This window comes from Leucoraja erinacea, chromosome 6, assembly GCF_028641065.1.
Source record: "Leucoraja erinacea ecotype New England chromosome 6, Leri_hhj_1, whole genome shotgun sequence".
NCBI lineage: Eukaryota > Metazoa > Chordata > Chondrichthyes > Rajiformes > Rajidae > Leucoraja > Leucoraja erinaceus.
In genome coordinates, this window is record NC_073382.1 from 12,354,586 (window position 1) to 12,370,268 (window position 15,683).

At 48.6% G+C, this 15,683-nt stretch overlaps 1 protein-coding gene across 1 annotated transcript in view; it reads left to right on the top strand.

The window, feature by feature from the left end:
- The window catches only part of LOC129697894 (collagen alpha-5(IV) chain-like), a 172,651-nt gene that overhangs the window by 145,654 nt on the left and 11,314 nt on the right, over nucleotides 1-15,683 (top strand). Inside the window, exons 36-46 of the mRNA XM_055636616.1 lie at nucleotides 1,280-1,369; nucleotides 2,598-2,737; nucleotides 3,830-3,956; nucleotides 4,044-4,124; nucleotides 5,836-5,934; nucleotides 8,180-8,230; nucleotides 8,329-8,514; nucleotides 9,052-9,185; nucleotides 11,000-11,072; nucleotides 13,817-13,888; nucleotides 14,005-14,133. Coding sequence (XP_055492591.1) covers nucleotides 1,280-1,369; nucleotides 2,598-2,737; nucleotides 3,830-3,956; nucleotides 4,044-4,124; nucleotides 5,836-5,934; nucleotides 8,180-8,230; nucleotides 8,329-8,514; nucleotides 9,052-9,185; nucleotides 11,000-11,072; nucleotides 13,817-13,888; nucleotides 14,005-14,133 — 1,182 coding nt within the window. The remainder of the gene's footprint in view (nucleotides 1-1,279; nucleotides 1,370-2,597; nucleotides 2,738-3,829; nucleotides 3,957-4,043; nucleotides 4,125-5,835; nucleotides 5,935-8,179; nucleotides 8,231-8,328; nucleotides 8,515-9,051; nucleotides 9,186-10,999; nucleotides 11,073-13,816; nucleotides 13,889-14,004; nucleotides 14,134-15,683) is intronic.

A 15,683-nucleotide genomic window follows, 5' to 3' on the forward strand; every position in this document is an offset into this window, starting at 1 on the left:
ATAGGGTGGTAAAGAAAGCTTTTGGTATGCTAGCCTTTATAAACCAGAGCATAGAGTATAGAAGCTGGGATGTAATGTTAAAATTGTACGAGGCATTGGTGAGACCAATTCTGGAGTATGGGGTACAATTTTGGTCGCCGAATTATCGGAAGGATGTCAACAAAATAGAGGGAGTACAGAGGAGATTTACTAGAATGTTGCCTGGGTTTCAGCAACTAAGTGACAGAGAAAGGTTGAACAAGTTAGGGCTTTATTCTCTGGAGCGCAGAAGGTTAAGGGGGGACTTGATAGAGGTCTTTAAAATGATGAGAGGGATAGACAGAGTTGATGTGGACAAGCTTTTCCCACTGAGAGTAGGGAAGATTCAAACAAGAGGACATGACTTCAGAATTAAGGGACAGAAGTTTAGTGGTAACATGAGGGGGAACTTCGTTACTCAGAGAGTGGTAGCTGTGTGGAATGAGCTTCCAGTGGAGGTGGTGGAGGCAGGTTCATTTTATCATTTAAAAATAAATTGGATAGGTATATGGACGGGAAAGGAATGGAGGGTTATGGTCTGAGTGCAGGTAGATGTGACATGGGGAAAATACGTGTTCGGCACGGACTTGAAGGGCCAAGATGGCCTGTTTTCCATGCTGTAATTGTTATATGGTTATATATGGTTATATTGCAATCATGATGTGACCCACATCTACAATTGCAGTGCATTGTTAAATAAAGTTTGCATGGAAGAAGAAAATAGAGAGAGAGAGAGAGAGAGATGGAAAGGGGTGGAAGAAGAGATGGAGTAGGGGTAGAAAGAGGGAGAAGTGGACAGAGAGGGCAGAAAGAGGAACAGAAAAAGCGATGGATAGAGAGGGAGATGGAGAGCGGACATTAAGAAATATTTAGAGGCAGAAAGTGAGAGAGGCAGAGATTGGAGGGGGAGAGAGAGAGAGAGGAAGGGGCAGAGAGAGAGGAAGAGGGGGAGGGGAGGGAGACCCTCCATCTACCTGGTCCCCAAATGGTTGGTGTCTACTGGAGGTGCCCATTGTGGCCCATGCTTGTGCAACCAATTTATCCAAGGCCCCTGACCCCACCCATGAGGAGGCTGTGTTTGGCCGAGCACCCTGCTTTAGGGAGGAGAGACAGAGGGTTATCTCCTCTGAGGAACAGTCCAAGCTACAGGTCCCACCCGTGTATTGGCATGCGAGATGTATTGCCCATCGTTGGCTAAGGGCGAGGTAACCAAGCCAAAGTCGGGAGCCGAGAGTATCCTGACAAAGTCTTGCTCTTGCAGGGTCAGTGGGTGATCCCGGAAGTCCAGGAGAACCAGGGTCCTCGGGATTCCCTGGAGAGAAAGGATCGATCGGAGAAATGGGCTATCCAGGTAATTTTGCGAGATGTTTTGATCAAGAGACGGGCTCTCTTTCAGTCTCTGTGCATGGTTAGATCTGATTGACTCTTCTACACTAACACAAGGAAAGGTTCTGCAATTAACCAGCACCTTCCACCACCTATCACAACCCAAACATGCCACGCTTTCAGAAGGGATTTTGCAAATGATCAGACGTGCCAACGGATACACGGAGAAATCTCACAAACAGCGATACCATACTGACCAGATTCTGATTCAGCAACAAATAATGACCGGGTCAGTGGTGAGAATTCCGCTGAACCTCTTCGACAGATATTGTGGGAATAACTCAGCAGGTCAGGGCAGCATCTCGGGAGAACATGGATACCTGACTTCCCAAAACATCCAGGGCCGTATTTACGTATTGGCTTCATAGGCTGATTGGGTGGGGCCTCTCATAGGGGGTTGGGGAGGGGCCTCACAAGTGGAATAGCCTAGGGCCTCTCTTCATCCGATAAGCATCGCCTGTTCATATCCTCCAGAGATGCTGTCTGGCCAGCTCAGTTACTCCAGCACTTTGCGCTATACGCTGCTGGCCATGACTCCAGTATTTTCAGTTCCTTGTGTCTAGATATTGCGTGATCTTGGTTCTAAGGAGGATGTTGCCTCCTGTGCACCACATCCGATGGTGTGCCTTCTCCCTCAGTGCTGCTCTTCCCACAATGTTTTCTCACAACATGGTGTGAGGTGTTTGCTCAGTATCACCCCTCAGACAGGGCACTCCCCCAGTATTGCACCACCCACAGTGTGACGCTCCCTCAGCACTGCCCCCTCCCATTGACGTACTTTTTCAGTACTGCCCTTCGGAGAGGACGGTGCTTCCTGGATTACCTACTCGGGCCCTGGGCCAGGAAGTCAACACCCATAATCTACAGAGACTGGGAACTGGTGCTGCTCTTCTCAGCTGGGACATCTCACATACATGTAGTGGGTGAGAATGTGGAGCTGCGGACAAGGGAAGGATGCTGGCAGCTCCCAGGTACCTCGTCCAGGATGGCCACCCATGCCCAGGGTAAAAGATCTTTGCCCGACCAACCTGGTCTGCATCACAGTCAGCCAGTCTGACTTCCAGCCCTGGCAACCCGCTGACGTTTTCGTGGAGCAAGGAGATTGCCTTCAGGATGTGAATTCCGTGAGGAGCTTTGAGGGCTTTGAGTGTTTGAACCGTAGGGATTCTAATAGTTTTGCACTGTCTCCTCAGGTACCTCGGGACCTGCCGGCCTCCCGGGGAACACGGGAAAACCAGGCAACCCTGGCTTTCCTGGGGTGAGCGGGGAGAAAGGTATAAAGGGAGATCCTGGTCGGCCAGGATATGGGATCCCAGGTGAACGGGGTCAAAAGGTGAGTACGGCCCAGTGAGGAACGAGAGGGCGTTCGTATGGTCATAAACTGTAGGCCATTTGGCCCATCAAGTCTACTCTGCCATTCAATCATGGCTGATCTATCTTTCCCTCTCAACCCCATTCTCCTGCCTGCTCCCAATAACCCCATGATTGGGAGGGGTGACTGAAGCCTAGGGTGGGCCACATAATGCAGTGCAATCAATTGGTTTCCATTGAGTTGGTCAAACCCAACGGACAAAACCAGTAGCAAAACGATGAGCAAGGGTGTAACACTGGCCGACCAAATGCTCCATGCTGACTCCACTCCCACTGCTGCTTGTTGAGGGGAAACCCCAGGGTCAGGACAGAGCCCTTCACCAAACTCCATCTCCCAAATCACCAACCCTCCCCTCCAATCCCCTCGCCAACTTCTCATCACCAAGCCACCAACTCCATCAACTGTCTCCCCTCTTTCCCCACATCTAGCCATTCCGCACCCCCTCAGCCAACCTCCTCCAATCCACTCCTCACTGACAAGTCATTCCCCTCAACACTCCCCCCTCCAATCCCCTCACCAACCCATACTCAACAGCCAGTCACCCACGCGGTAAACCTCTCACCTTCTCACCACCTCCTCACCCCACCAACTCCCACCTCCTCACCATCTTCATCACCCACCTCACCAAACTGCCATCCGATTCCCTCATTGTCCTCCTCTCAACCAACCCTTCATCCCACTCATCAACCTTCTGCCTTCTCCCACTCACTGACACCCCTCTTCACTCGCAAACCCGTCATCTCTCTCCAGCTCGCTCCCCCTTCGTCCTTACTAATCTTCCTCTCCCTCCCGCCAAACCTTTCATCCTCCCACCTCACACCAACGCCTTCCCCTCCAGTTCCCTCATTAACACCCCCCATCCCTCTCCCAAAACCCATGCTTCCCTCTCCAACACCCTCCTCTCCAACCCCATGAAGAACCCACCCATTATTCCCGACCCCGACCTGTTCCTGCTCTCACCAACCACCCCCTCATCAATCCCCATTCTCCGTACTTATTGTGGTCCCACATCAAGGTGATGACTGCCACTGACCAGATTCTGTTGTCCGACAGGGAGATCCGGGGTTGCCAGGTTTTCCAGGTGATCCGGGACTGACGGGTGATTCTGGTTTGCCCGGCTTGCTGGGCACGCTTGGTCCAACGGGGCCGAAGGGGTCTTCGGGCCCACCAGGAATTCCAGGTAACCTCACCCTACCTGTTGTGTGGAGGAAGGTATTTGTTGCTGTGAATGAAAGCAGGTCATGACTGAATCCCATCACTTCCCCAGGTAATCCAGGACTACCCGGCAGTAAAGGTGGCGTCGGACTCCCGGGCGAACAGGGCTTGTCTGGAATCCCAGGACAACCAGGTATCTCCACCGTTCCACCCAGAGTTTTGTATTGTATTGTATTGTATTGTATTCAAATTTATTGTCATTGTCTCAATTTGAGACAACGAAATGAATTTCCCTTACAGGCAGTATCGTTAAAAAAAAATCACAAGAAAAATAATAAAAATAAATAATAAATAAATAATAAAACATATTAAAAATAAAATTGAAATTGAATTAAAAAATTAAAAAAAAAAAAAAAAAAAGAGTTCATCCTTTCATCAATGTCGAGTCAGTGCTTGTACCTCCACCCTATGTCTCTCACTCCCACGGCTTTTGTTCACTCCTTGCCCCAATATTAAACGACTCCTCAAGCCCATTCTCATCTGTTAATGTGGTCCCTGGTCCAGTCACTAACTTTGGCCATAGGTTCTGCAGCTAAATGGATTTGTGCCATCTTTTGAGTAATCTTTCTGAAAGAAAATAAAACTAGAAAGAGATGGACGTTAGACGCATGAGAAAGATCCCAATACACGCACTTTGGCCCAGTACACATGGGCGTGGAAGCTCCCGGCTTTAGACAGGGCTGGTCTGAGCAAGGATGGGGGGGGGGGGGGGGGGGGGGGGTGGTTGGAAGGGTCGGGAAACTGGGTCATGCTCCAGTCACATGATCGCCACTTATTATTCAGATGATTAAGGATGGGTGCGTAAGTGTACAATCCACAATCATTGCAACTTCCTGTGCACCTCCAGTGGGGTGGTTGCTAAGGCACAGTGATAGGAGATGGGAAGGACTGATCCAGGAGGATTCCCACACTTGTGATTCCATCGGGAATCAATTCCCACACTTGTGATTCCACAAGATGACTTGAGATTCCCACACTACACAACCTCCGTCCGGGACCATATGCCTGCAGATACTTACCATGGTTGCCATGTCACAGGTCCCCTGTACCCTGTACCCTGTACCACAAGGCAGGGGGGCACCTCCATGGGTTAAAGGGTAAGAAACCCCATGCCCATAGAACATCCCCCTGTATCGCTTCTTGTGCAGAAACGTAATCTCAACGTTACATTTCCAAATTTGGAGGAATATTTCAATGGTTCAATGGTGGCTCAATTCGTCACATATGGAACTGCACAGTGAAATTCTTTTTGCACATAGAAACATAGAAATATAGAAAATAGGTGCAGGAGTAGGCCATTCGGCCCTTCGAACCTGCACCGCCATTCGAAATGATCATGGCTGATCATCCAACTCAGTATCCCATCCCTGCCTTCTCTCCATACCCCCTGATCCCTTTAGCCACAAGGGCCACATCTAACTCCCTCTTAAATATAGCCAATGAACTGGCCTTAACTACCTTCTGTGGCAGAGAATTCCACAGGTTCACCATTCTCTGCGTAAAAAATGATTTTCTCATCTCGGTCCTAAAAGACTTCCCTCTTATCCTTAAACTGTGACCCCCCTAGTTCTGGACTTCCCCAACATATTACACATGCAGGCGCCACCATTTTTTGCGCCATTGTTCACCGTCCAAAGTCGGATCGACCCGCACGCTCGAAGTACTGGAGCGGTCCCCACGAACCGACGGCGCTCTCCTCTCGTCGCCCGGCCCCCTATGGAAATGTAATGTTGGGAGCTACAGGGGCTGGTGACTTCAGTGCATCCTGCCATAGAGAACTTGCTTGTGGACGTGCCTCGTTGTTCCCAACTTATTCCTCTTATTCATCCCTTGTCTTGTTGCAGGTACCACAGGACCTTCGGGAACTCCAGGAGATCCGGGAGAGAAAGGCTCAACAGGTCTTGATGGAATTCCCGGTGCCATTGGCGAGAAAGGCAATCCAGGTACCCAAAACCACACAAGTTCCTTCATATTTTTTTAAGACGCAGGGTCTGTGACTAATTTTAAGGCTGCAGTAGGTGGACTCTTAAGCAAGAAAGGGTTGGGAGGTTACCGCAGGTGGATGGGAGGAGATTACAGCCAGGTCTTCTCCTTCTTCTTGCGTTTGGCTTGCACAGCCTAAAGTTGTAAACCAACTTGTTCTGTTTCTGTTTCATCTTCTGTTTGTTCAGTCAGGTTGATTGCATTCGTTGAAACAGGGTGGGCCATGTGAAGGTTGCAATCTCCCAGATCAGTCATGATTACACAGTGCAGTGGCAGGCTCCAGGAGATGAGTGGCTTCTTGCTGGCCCAATCTACCCATTCACGTAACTAGTACCTACTGCAGTTTGGGCAAGAACAGCCCTGGGAGGGTGGGTACTATAACATAGAGACATGGTGATTGAACAGATTTCTTTCAGTTAGGTAATTTGAAGGAGGGTCTCGACCAGAAACGTCACCCATTCCTTCTCTCCAGAGATGTTGCCTGTCCCGCTGAGTTACTCCAGCTTTATGTGTAATCATGACTGATTAAGGTTTAAACCAACATCTGCAGTTCCTTCCTAAACTACAGATTTTATTTGAACGATGGGATACTCTAAGAGAGTTTTGAGAGATTTGACACAGAGGAACTATCCAAGCCCTAGATACAGTTATGCCCTGACCCCAGCTATTGTGCCCCAGCTCCCAACAACTACATACTGCCAGGAACACCAGGCTGGATGCAGAATCTTGTACCAGGCTGGGACATAGTACAGACAACAGCTGTAATCTGGCTGGCTGTTACAGTACGTACACCCTGGCTGTAATCAGGCATGGAAGGTTGTGATCCTGCATGGATGGTTGTGATGCCCCTGTCCCACTTAGGAAACCTGAACGGAAACCTCTGGAGACTTTGCGCCCCACCCAAGGTTTCCGTGCGGTTCCCGGAGGTTGCAGGTGGTTGCCGGAGGTTGCAGGTAGTGGAAGCAGGTAGGGAGACTGACAAAAACCTCCGGGAACCGCACGGAAACCTTGGGTGGGGCACAAAGCCTCCAGAGGTTTCCGTTCGGGTTTCCTAAGTAGGACAGGGGCATAGAAACATAGAAACATAGAAAATAGGTGCAGGAGTAGGCCATTCGGCCCTTCGAGCCTGCACCGCCATTCAATATGATCATGGTTGATCATCCAACTCAGTATCCTGTACCTGCCTTCTCTCCATACCCCCTGATCCCTTTAGCCACAAGGGCCACATCTATCTTAAATATAGCCAACGAACTGGCCTCAACTACCTTCTGTGGCAGAGAATTCCAGAGATTCACCACTCTCTGTGTGAAAAATGTTTTCCTCATCTCGGTCCTAAACGATTTCCCCCTTATCCCTAAACTGTGACCCCTTGTTCTGGACTTCCCCAACATCGGAAGCAATCTTCCTGCATCTAGCCTGTCCAACCCCTTAAGAATTTTGTAAGTTTCTATAAGATGCCCCCTCAATCTTCTAAATTCTAGCGAGTACAAACCGAGTCTATCCAGTCTTTCTTCATATGAAAGTCCTGACATCCCAGGAATTAGTCTGGTGAACCTTCTCTGTACTCCCTCTATGGCAAAAATGTCTTTCCTCAGATTAGGAGACCAAAACTGTACGCAATACTCCAGGTGTGGTCTCACCAAGACCCTGTACAACTGCAGTAGAACCTCCCTGCTCCTATACTCAAATCCTTTTGTTATGAATGCTAACATACCATTCGCCTTCTTCACTGCCTGCTGCACCTGCATGCCTACTTTTAATGACTGGTGTACCATGACACCCAGGTCTCGTTGCATCTCCCCCTTTCCTAATCGGCCACCATTCAGATAATAGTCTACTTTCCTGTTTTTGCCACCAAAGTGGATAACCTCACAGGTTATTATACTGCACAGAGATCCTGGCTGTCATCAGTCATGTACAGCTGTGATCGTGGATGGGTTGTTATAGTACAGAGGCCCTGGCTATAATTAATCTTGGGTGACTGTAATCCATCAGGGCTGGCAGATACAGTACAGTCACCCGAGCAGTAATCAGTCAGGGCTGACTATTACAGTACTGAGACCGTGGCTCCCATCAGTCATGAGTGGCTATTACAGTACAGACACCCTGGTAATCAGTGATGGCTGGCAATCACAGTACAGACACCCCAGCTGTTATGAATGCCTTTATCTGAAATCCAATCCGTGCGTTCTTTGTGAATTCCAGGTTTCCCGGGAAGAGACATGCCTGGACAACCAGGACATTCCGGACCAAAGGGTAAGTGCAGGCTCCCTCGGTCAATGAGTCCATCTTTTTCACCTTCAAAACCTCTAGTGATTTGCATCCCACTTGATTGCATTGCATTATCTCGACAGGTGTGAAGGGTGACATTGGCTTACCGGGTTTCCCTGGATCGTCGGGAGTTTCAGGCAGAAAAGGAGAACAAGGATTCATAGGCAGCAAAGGCAACGCTGGCGATCCAGGACCCCCTGGTCCACCCAACAGGGCTCTGGAGGGCCCCAAAGGAGAGAAAGGCCTTGCCGGAGACCAAGGTCTGCCAGGTAAATAGCTGGCTTTCATTTGTCTGCTGTAAGTCACTGGGATGATGAACTGTTACAATTACACAAACAACATATGGACGGCACAATGGCGCAACATTAGAGCTACTATGCCCGAGCGCCATGGTCCTGAATACAGGTGCAGTCTGTGTGGAGTGTGCACGTTTTCCCTCTGACCGCGTGGGTTTTCTCCGGGTGCTTCGGTTTCCTCAGTACTGTCCCTCCCATACTATGCCAATCCCGCAGTATCTTCCCTCCCACAGTGCGGCATTCTCTCGGTATTGCCTTACAAACTCTGTACAGATAGCACCCTCAGTCAGGATCGAACCCAGGACTCCGGAGCTGTAAGGCAACAACTCTTATCACTGCGCCTCTGTGCTGCCCTTATTTTCCTGTTGGCTGGAATTGGGCCCTGAAACCAAAGTCGGATTGGGTAGAGTAAAATAAATGCTCAGTGTAAACCTGGTGATCTCCGAGCCATCAGATGCGGAGGTTTGTATGGATGGTCAGTAGTGATGAACGAACACCTTACTTTTACAGGGCACCCTGGTATACCGGGGCTGCAAGGAACTCCAGGATTCAACGGGAGCAAAGGAGCCAAAGGCCTGCAGGGGTCTCCAGGTTACCATGGCTACCCTGGGCCGAAGGGAGAATTGGGTTTCCCAGGATTGCCCGTAAGTTACAGTTACGCTTGGTCTAATTAAACTCCATGAAGAAGCTGGGAAACGTACGAGGGAGGAAGGAATGGAAGCAAATGATGATCAGGGGTTTGGAATTGTGCAGGGGAGCAGGAACATCAGGACCATCACCCTGTGCACTGTCCTTGCATTTTCCAGGCAATGAATCCTTGTGGAAATTCCACAGGTTCCATTATATTACTCTGGCTTGACCCATGACAGACTGATTCTGAATCACTTCCATTTTTCTCCCGGCTGGAATTGGGACACAACAAAAGTTAGTGTGGAAAAAGTAAGAGAGATGATCGGAGTAGATTTGCCGATCTCCTGGGCATGGAGGTGGGAGGCCAACAGGTTCCTCTGGGATGCACGCTCTGTGGGCTCCACCCCTGCAACTCAGTGGGTTAGTCAACACTGAGCCCTTCAGCCCAACTGGCCCATGCCAAAGATGCTCCATTTTAGCTAGTCCCATTTGCCCATGTTTGATCTATATCCCTCTACACTCCCTCTGGTGCTTCTCGGCTGCACGCTCTGCGGGCTCCAACACTATGACTCAATGGGTTAGTCATAGAGGCAACACTGAAACAGGCCCTTCAGCCCAACTCATCCATGCCAACCAAGATGCCTCAGTCATTTAATACACTCTTAAATGACTGAGGTGAGAAAAAACGTTTTCTCCCAGAGAGTTGTGAATTTATGGAATTCCCTGCCACAGAGGAGGCCAAGATGGATTTAAAGAGAGAGTTAGATAGAGCTCTAGGGGCTAGTGGAGTCAAGGGATATGGGGAGAAGGTAGGCACGTGTTAATGAATGATAATGACAACCATGATCACAATGAATGGCGGTGCTGGCTCGAAGGGCCGAATGGCCTCCGCCTCCGCCTGCACCTATTTTCTATGTTTCTATGTTCTATGTTTCTAGATTTAAAAAATCCCCTTGTCCCATCAGATAAAGCATAACCCGCATTTGGCCTCAAGTATATATGACCCCCCCCCCCCCCCAGTGTCCCCACCCCCACACTTCCTAACATGGTATCCTCTGTGTTGCATTCTCTGTGGCTTTAACCCTGCAAGCCAGCTGTTTCCTCTGGCCAGCCCGCACTGTGGAACTCATCCCGTTAACTGAGACAGTAATTTTAATGGGTAGGAAATAAATCAGGTGCAGAAAAACCCTTATCCGAATCTATGATCCTGCCTCACATGCATCACACTGGGACCAAACAGTGTATTTATCTTTTTAGGCAGGTGTCGAGCTGACAGGGTAAATTTGCCCAGGTCAGTGAAGCTCCTGCCAGCTAGTAACAAGTTCCCTATCATTAGATACCAGTTCCAGCAGTTATCTGTCCCATGCTAACCTCAAGAGTGTTAACTAAGTGGCATTACTGCTATATAGTCATAGAGTCTAACAGCATGGAAACAGGCCCTTCGGCCCGACTTGCCCATGCCAACCAACATGCCCATCTACACTAGTCCCACCTGCCTGCTTTTGGCCCATTTCCCTCTAAAACTATCCTATCCATTTACCTGTCTAAATGTTTCTTAAACATTGTGATAATATCTCCTCAACTACCAACTCCGGCAGCTTATTCCATACACCCACCACCCTTTTGTGTAAAAAAATTTACCCCTCAGGTTCCCATTAAATCTTCCCCCCCCCCCCCCCCCCCTCACCTTAAACCTATGGTTTTCAATTCCCCTACTTTGGGCAAAAGACTCTGTGTGTTCACCCGATCTATTCCTCTCATGATTTTGTACGATGAATTAGAGGTGGGGTCTATGCTGGGTGACTAAATATGCATTGTGGCCCCACAGGGTAACGTCGGGCGCTCTGGAGCACATGGACTGATGGGTGACCCAGGGCCTCATGGAGTCCCAGGCTTTGTTGGTTAGTTATTGATTTATTCAACTTGTGTAGTCCTGGTATAGCAGTGTTATAACCAATAAATGGAGAGGTGTATATGAGCTGCATGGGGTTGGATGACACCCAGAGACCAATGTAATGCACTAGGCCAGAGGGACGATGAAGGCCTGGCTTGAGGTGCAGTCCCTGATGTGACAGATGAAGATCAGACATAGGTTCTGATCTGCACACAAAGATAATATTGATAAGATAAAACAGGTGAGTGATGTTTGGATAAACATGGTGGGACATGTCGCTGGGAAAATATACTGTAGCTGCTCTTCTATGAATTGACCCAGATAAGGAAGTACATCCACATGGGAGAGCCGACGTGCCTTGTTTTAATGTCATATCTTCATACAACACAGAAAGAAGCCCTCCGCCCATCATGTCCATGCCGATCATCAAGTACCTATCTACAATAATCCCATTTACTTGCACTTGGTCTGCTGCCTTCTCTATCTTTGCCACACAAGTGCTGGTCTAGATATTTCACAAATGTTGTGAGCAATTGTCTCTCCCGAAGGCTGGCTCCACGGACAGTGTAGGCAGGGGGTGACATGTCTAATGAGGTGGACACAAAATGCTGGAGTAACTCAGCATTGAAACATGTAAGATTATTAAGGGTTTGGACACGCTAGAAGCAGGAAACACGTTCCGGATGCTGGGGGAGTCCAGAACCAGGGCCACACCACTGTTTAAGAATAAGGGCTAAGCCATTTAGAACAGAGACGAGGAAACACTTTTTCACACAGACAGTTGTGAGTCTGTGGAATTCTCTGCCTCAGAGGGCGGTAGAGGCCGGTTCTCTGGATACTTTCAAGGGCGAGCTTGATAGGGCTCTTAAAGATAGCGGAGTCAGGGGATATGGGGAGAAGGCATATTGATTGGGGATGATCAGCCATGATCACATTGAATGGCAGTGCTGGCTCAAAGGGCCAAATGGCCTACTCCTGCACCTATTGTCTATTTTTGATTGGTATCACTAAGGCACAGCCAACAAGACCTAGGGCTGTGGAGGTTTGCAGCTCCCAGCTGGGGAAAATGAGCTGAAAGCACAGTTGGCAGGGAATGAGTTTCCTAATGGATTCCGAGGACCCAGCATGGGGTGGAGGTGGAGGGGGGGGCCAAGAATAAGAGGGATCCAGTGGGGAGGGAGGTGGCGGATCATCAAGATCAAAGAGGGACCGACGTGTCTAATGAGGTCGGTACAAAATGCTGGAGTAACTCAGCGAGACAGGCAGCATCTCTGGAGAGATGGAATGGGTGACGTTTCCAAGTTACCCCGGCATTTTGCGTCTATCTTAGACGCCTAACCAGCATCTGCAGTTCCTTGCGACACATGACTAGTGAGTACTTTGTAATTTTGTCAGTGCCAAAAATGTGGAAACTCGAGTGTAGTTTGTGTTTGCACGTGTTTGGGATGTGGGGGGAAATCAGAGCAACTGGGAGAAACTCACGGTCACAAGGAGAACGTGTAAACTCCACTCAGGCAGTGCCCGAGGTCAGGATCGAACTTGAGTCTCTGGAGCTGAGCCGTGGTTCTGCCCTCTTTCCTTTCCCAGCAAGCTTGCAGTTAAATGATCTCTTGGTCATCTAAGCTTCAATATGAGCCCAAGCTTTGTGTATTGTATGCAAACACAAAGAGTTTCACTGTACGTGTGTATACGTGACATTAAAGTATCATCGAACTGGGAGCACTGGTGAGAGAAACACTGAATCACACTGGCAATTGGGTTGCCAGTGTTCGGAATGTGATCAGAGTTAGTTTACTAGAGTTAGTCGCAATCTCTCCCAAACCCATGAATAACAGAAGTGGCCACAGCCAATCCAAGCTCCACCACACAGCTCCAGATACTGTGAACGGCTGTACAATCCATGCTCTCGGTGGGGTAACAGCAAATTCTAGCCCAAAAGATGCCTGTTCAGAGATTCCTACCCCAGTCCTGCTTACTATTGTAAACCACTGGCTCGAGATCCCAACTACAGAGATTGGGGGGAAACCAAGGCTCCAAGGCAGTGTGTGTCTTCCTGCTCGTCTCTCCTCTTCTGAGCTTCCCCAGCCTGAGATTTACATCCAACCCGCAACAGGAAACAAGAGGATGGGGAACCTGGGACCTAGCTTATGTTTCTACAGAAATCAGGCAGCAACCTACTTAACCTGACTCCATCCAGATGGAGTCTGCACTGCGAGTTTGGTGGTTGCAAGGAGGAATCTTGGGGACAAGAGCTGCCTAGTACTACCCATGCTCCTCACACCCATGTTCGCTACAACCACAGCCCCTGAGGGCAGATACAAGAGCCTTTCAAGCAACAGGAATGTGAGAATTGCCACAAATCTTCTCAAGATGTTCCTTTGCCGGTATCAGCTTTGCCGCACACACTGTGGAGAATGAAAGCCTTGACTCATAGTTCACATAATTATTGTCATGTGTACTGAGATGCAGTGAAAAGATTTCTGTTGCCTGCTATCCAGTCCGTGAAAAGACTATGCATGATTACAATCAAGGCTGTGCCTGCCCTCTTAAGAGGCTTTGACAAACTGAGACTGGCTTACTTGTCAATGGTGCCATGATTTACTGTTCAACTCATGTGGACCTGCACACGAGGGGAAAGGTAATGAAAAGTCATGCTAATGATCTAGAAGGGGATAGTCAAGAGAAGGCATGGGCTGGCTGGGCGAATGGCCAATGTGATAAGTAATGTCATTTTCACAAATATCTTTCCAGGGATGAAAGGCACTTCAGGGCCCCCTGGATTACCAGGCGCGCAAGGTGACAGAGGACATACTGGGAATCCAGGTAAGCTCCATCTCCTCCCTTCATTCCCCCTCAACCCTCTGGCGTTTCGTGCCAAAGCCGGCTCCGGACCCTAACGTGCCATGCGTTCCACTCACAATTCATTGCTTGCTCGGCAGGTGCTCCAGGCCCCGCTGGACCTCAGGGTCCGCTACAGATTGTAAAGGGCGTGGCTGGATTGCCTGGTCCGCCAGGACAGGACGGAGTAAAGGGATATCAAGGGGTGTCAGGAATCAAAGGCGACCCAGGTGAGCAAAACCTTTCCACGAGATGCTGGAAAAATATCTATCACATATTGTTTGTTGGCAGCCTTAAGATAATGGACAGAGACTCCATTAGTATTCATAACAAAAGGATTTGAGTATAAGAGTAGGGAGGTTCTACTGCAGTTGTACAGGGTCTTGGTGAGACCACACCTGGAGTATTGCGTACAGTTTTGGTCTCCTTAACTGAGGAAAGACATCCTTGCCATAGAGGGAGTACAGAGAAGGTTCACCAGACTGATTCCTGGGATGTCAGGACTTTCATATGAAGAAAGACTGGATAGACTCAGCTTGTACTCGCTAGAATTTAAAAGATTGAGGGGGGGGATCTTATCAAAACTTACAAAAAAAAAGAAAAAAAGAGAATTTGTACACAAAATGTATTATGTTGCATATCATGATTAAGATATATGTACAATGCTTCTAATAAATAAATAAATAAATAAATAAATGGAAATAAAAATTAAAAAAAGAAACTTACAAAATTCTTAAGGGGTTGGACAGGCTAGATGCAGGAAGATTGTTCCCGATGTTGGGGAAGTCCAGAACAAGGGGTCACAGTTTGAGGATAAGAGGGAAGTCTTTTAGGACCGAGATGAGAAAAACATTTTTTATACAGAGAGTGGTGAATCTGTGGTATTCTTTGCCACAGAAGGTAGTTGAGGCCAGTTCATTGGCTATATTTAAGAGGGAGTTAGATGTGGGCCTTGTGGCTAAAGGGATCAGAGTGTATGGAGAGAAGGCAGGTACAGGATACCGAGTTGGACGATCAGCCATGATCATATTGAATGGCAGTGCAGGCTCGAAGGGCCGAATGGTCTACTCCTGCACCTATTTTCTATGTTTCTATGTTTCTATGACTCCTGAACAGGAGTAAAAAAATATCAAGGCTAATTCTTCATCTAATCTCCAATTTCAACGATCACCAGATCCATTTGGTCTCAATGCTAAAGGTCCTCAGTTACTGAGCACCAATGAGATTGAGAATTACAACGATTCTCAAGCCTCTTTGTGAAGAACTTCCTTCCCACCTCTGAATAAAATATTGGCGCATCCTGGTAATGTCCCCTTGTTCCAAACCCTTCACCCCAGGGAAACTGCCTCTCAGCACCACCACTTGTTGCCCAATGAGTCAAGCAGATGGACAACACGTTAAAGGGCTCTTCACCTCACTGATCAGCAACCACCCATCTATACTAATCCTATATTAACCCCATTTTTATTCCCCCCACCCCCCACCCACATTCTTATCTATGATTCCACCATTTACCCACATATTAGGCCAATTAACCTACTGAACAGCACGTCATTGGGATGTGGGAGGAAATCAGAGCAACTGGGAGAAACTCACGGTCACAAGGAGAACGTGCAAACTCCACGCAGGCAGTGCCCCAGGTCTGGAATGAACCCGAGTCTCTGGAGCTGAGTCATGGTTCTGCCCTCTTTCCTTTCTCAGCAAGCTTGCAGTTAAATGATTTCTCGGTCATCTAATCTTCATTATGTGCCCAAGCTTTCTCAAACTCTCAGCGTTGGGT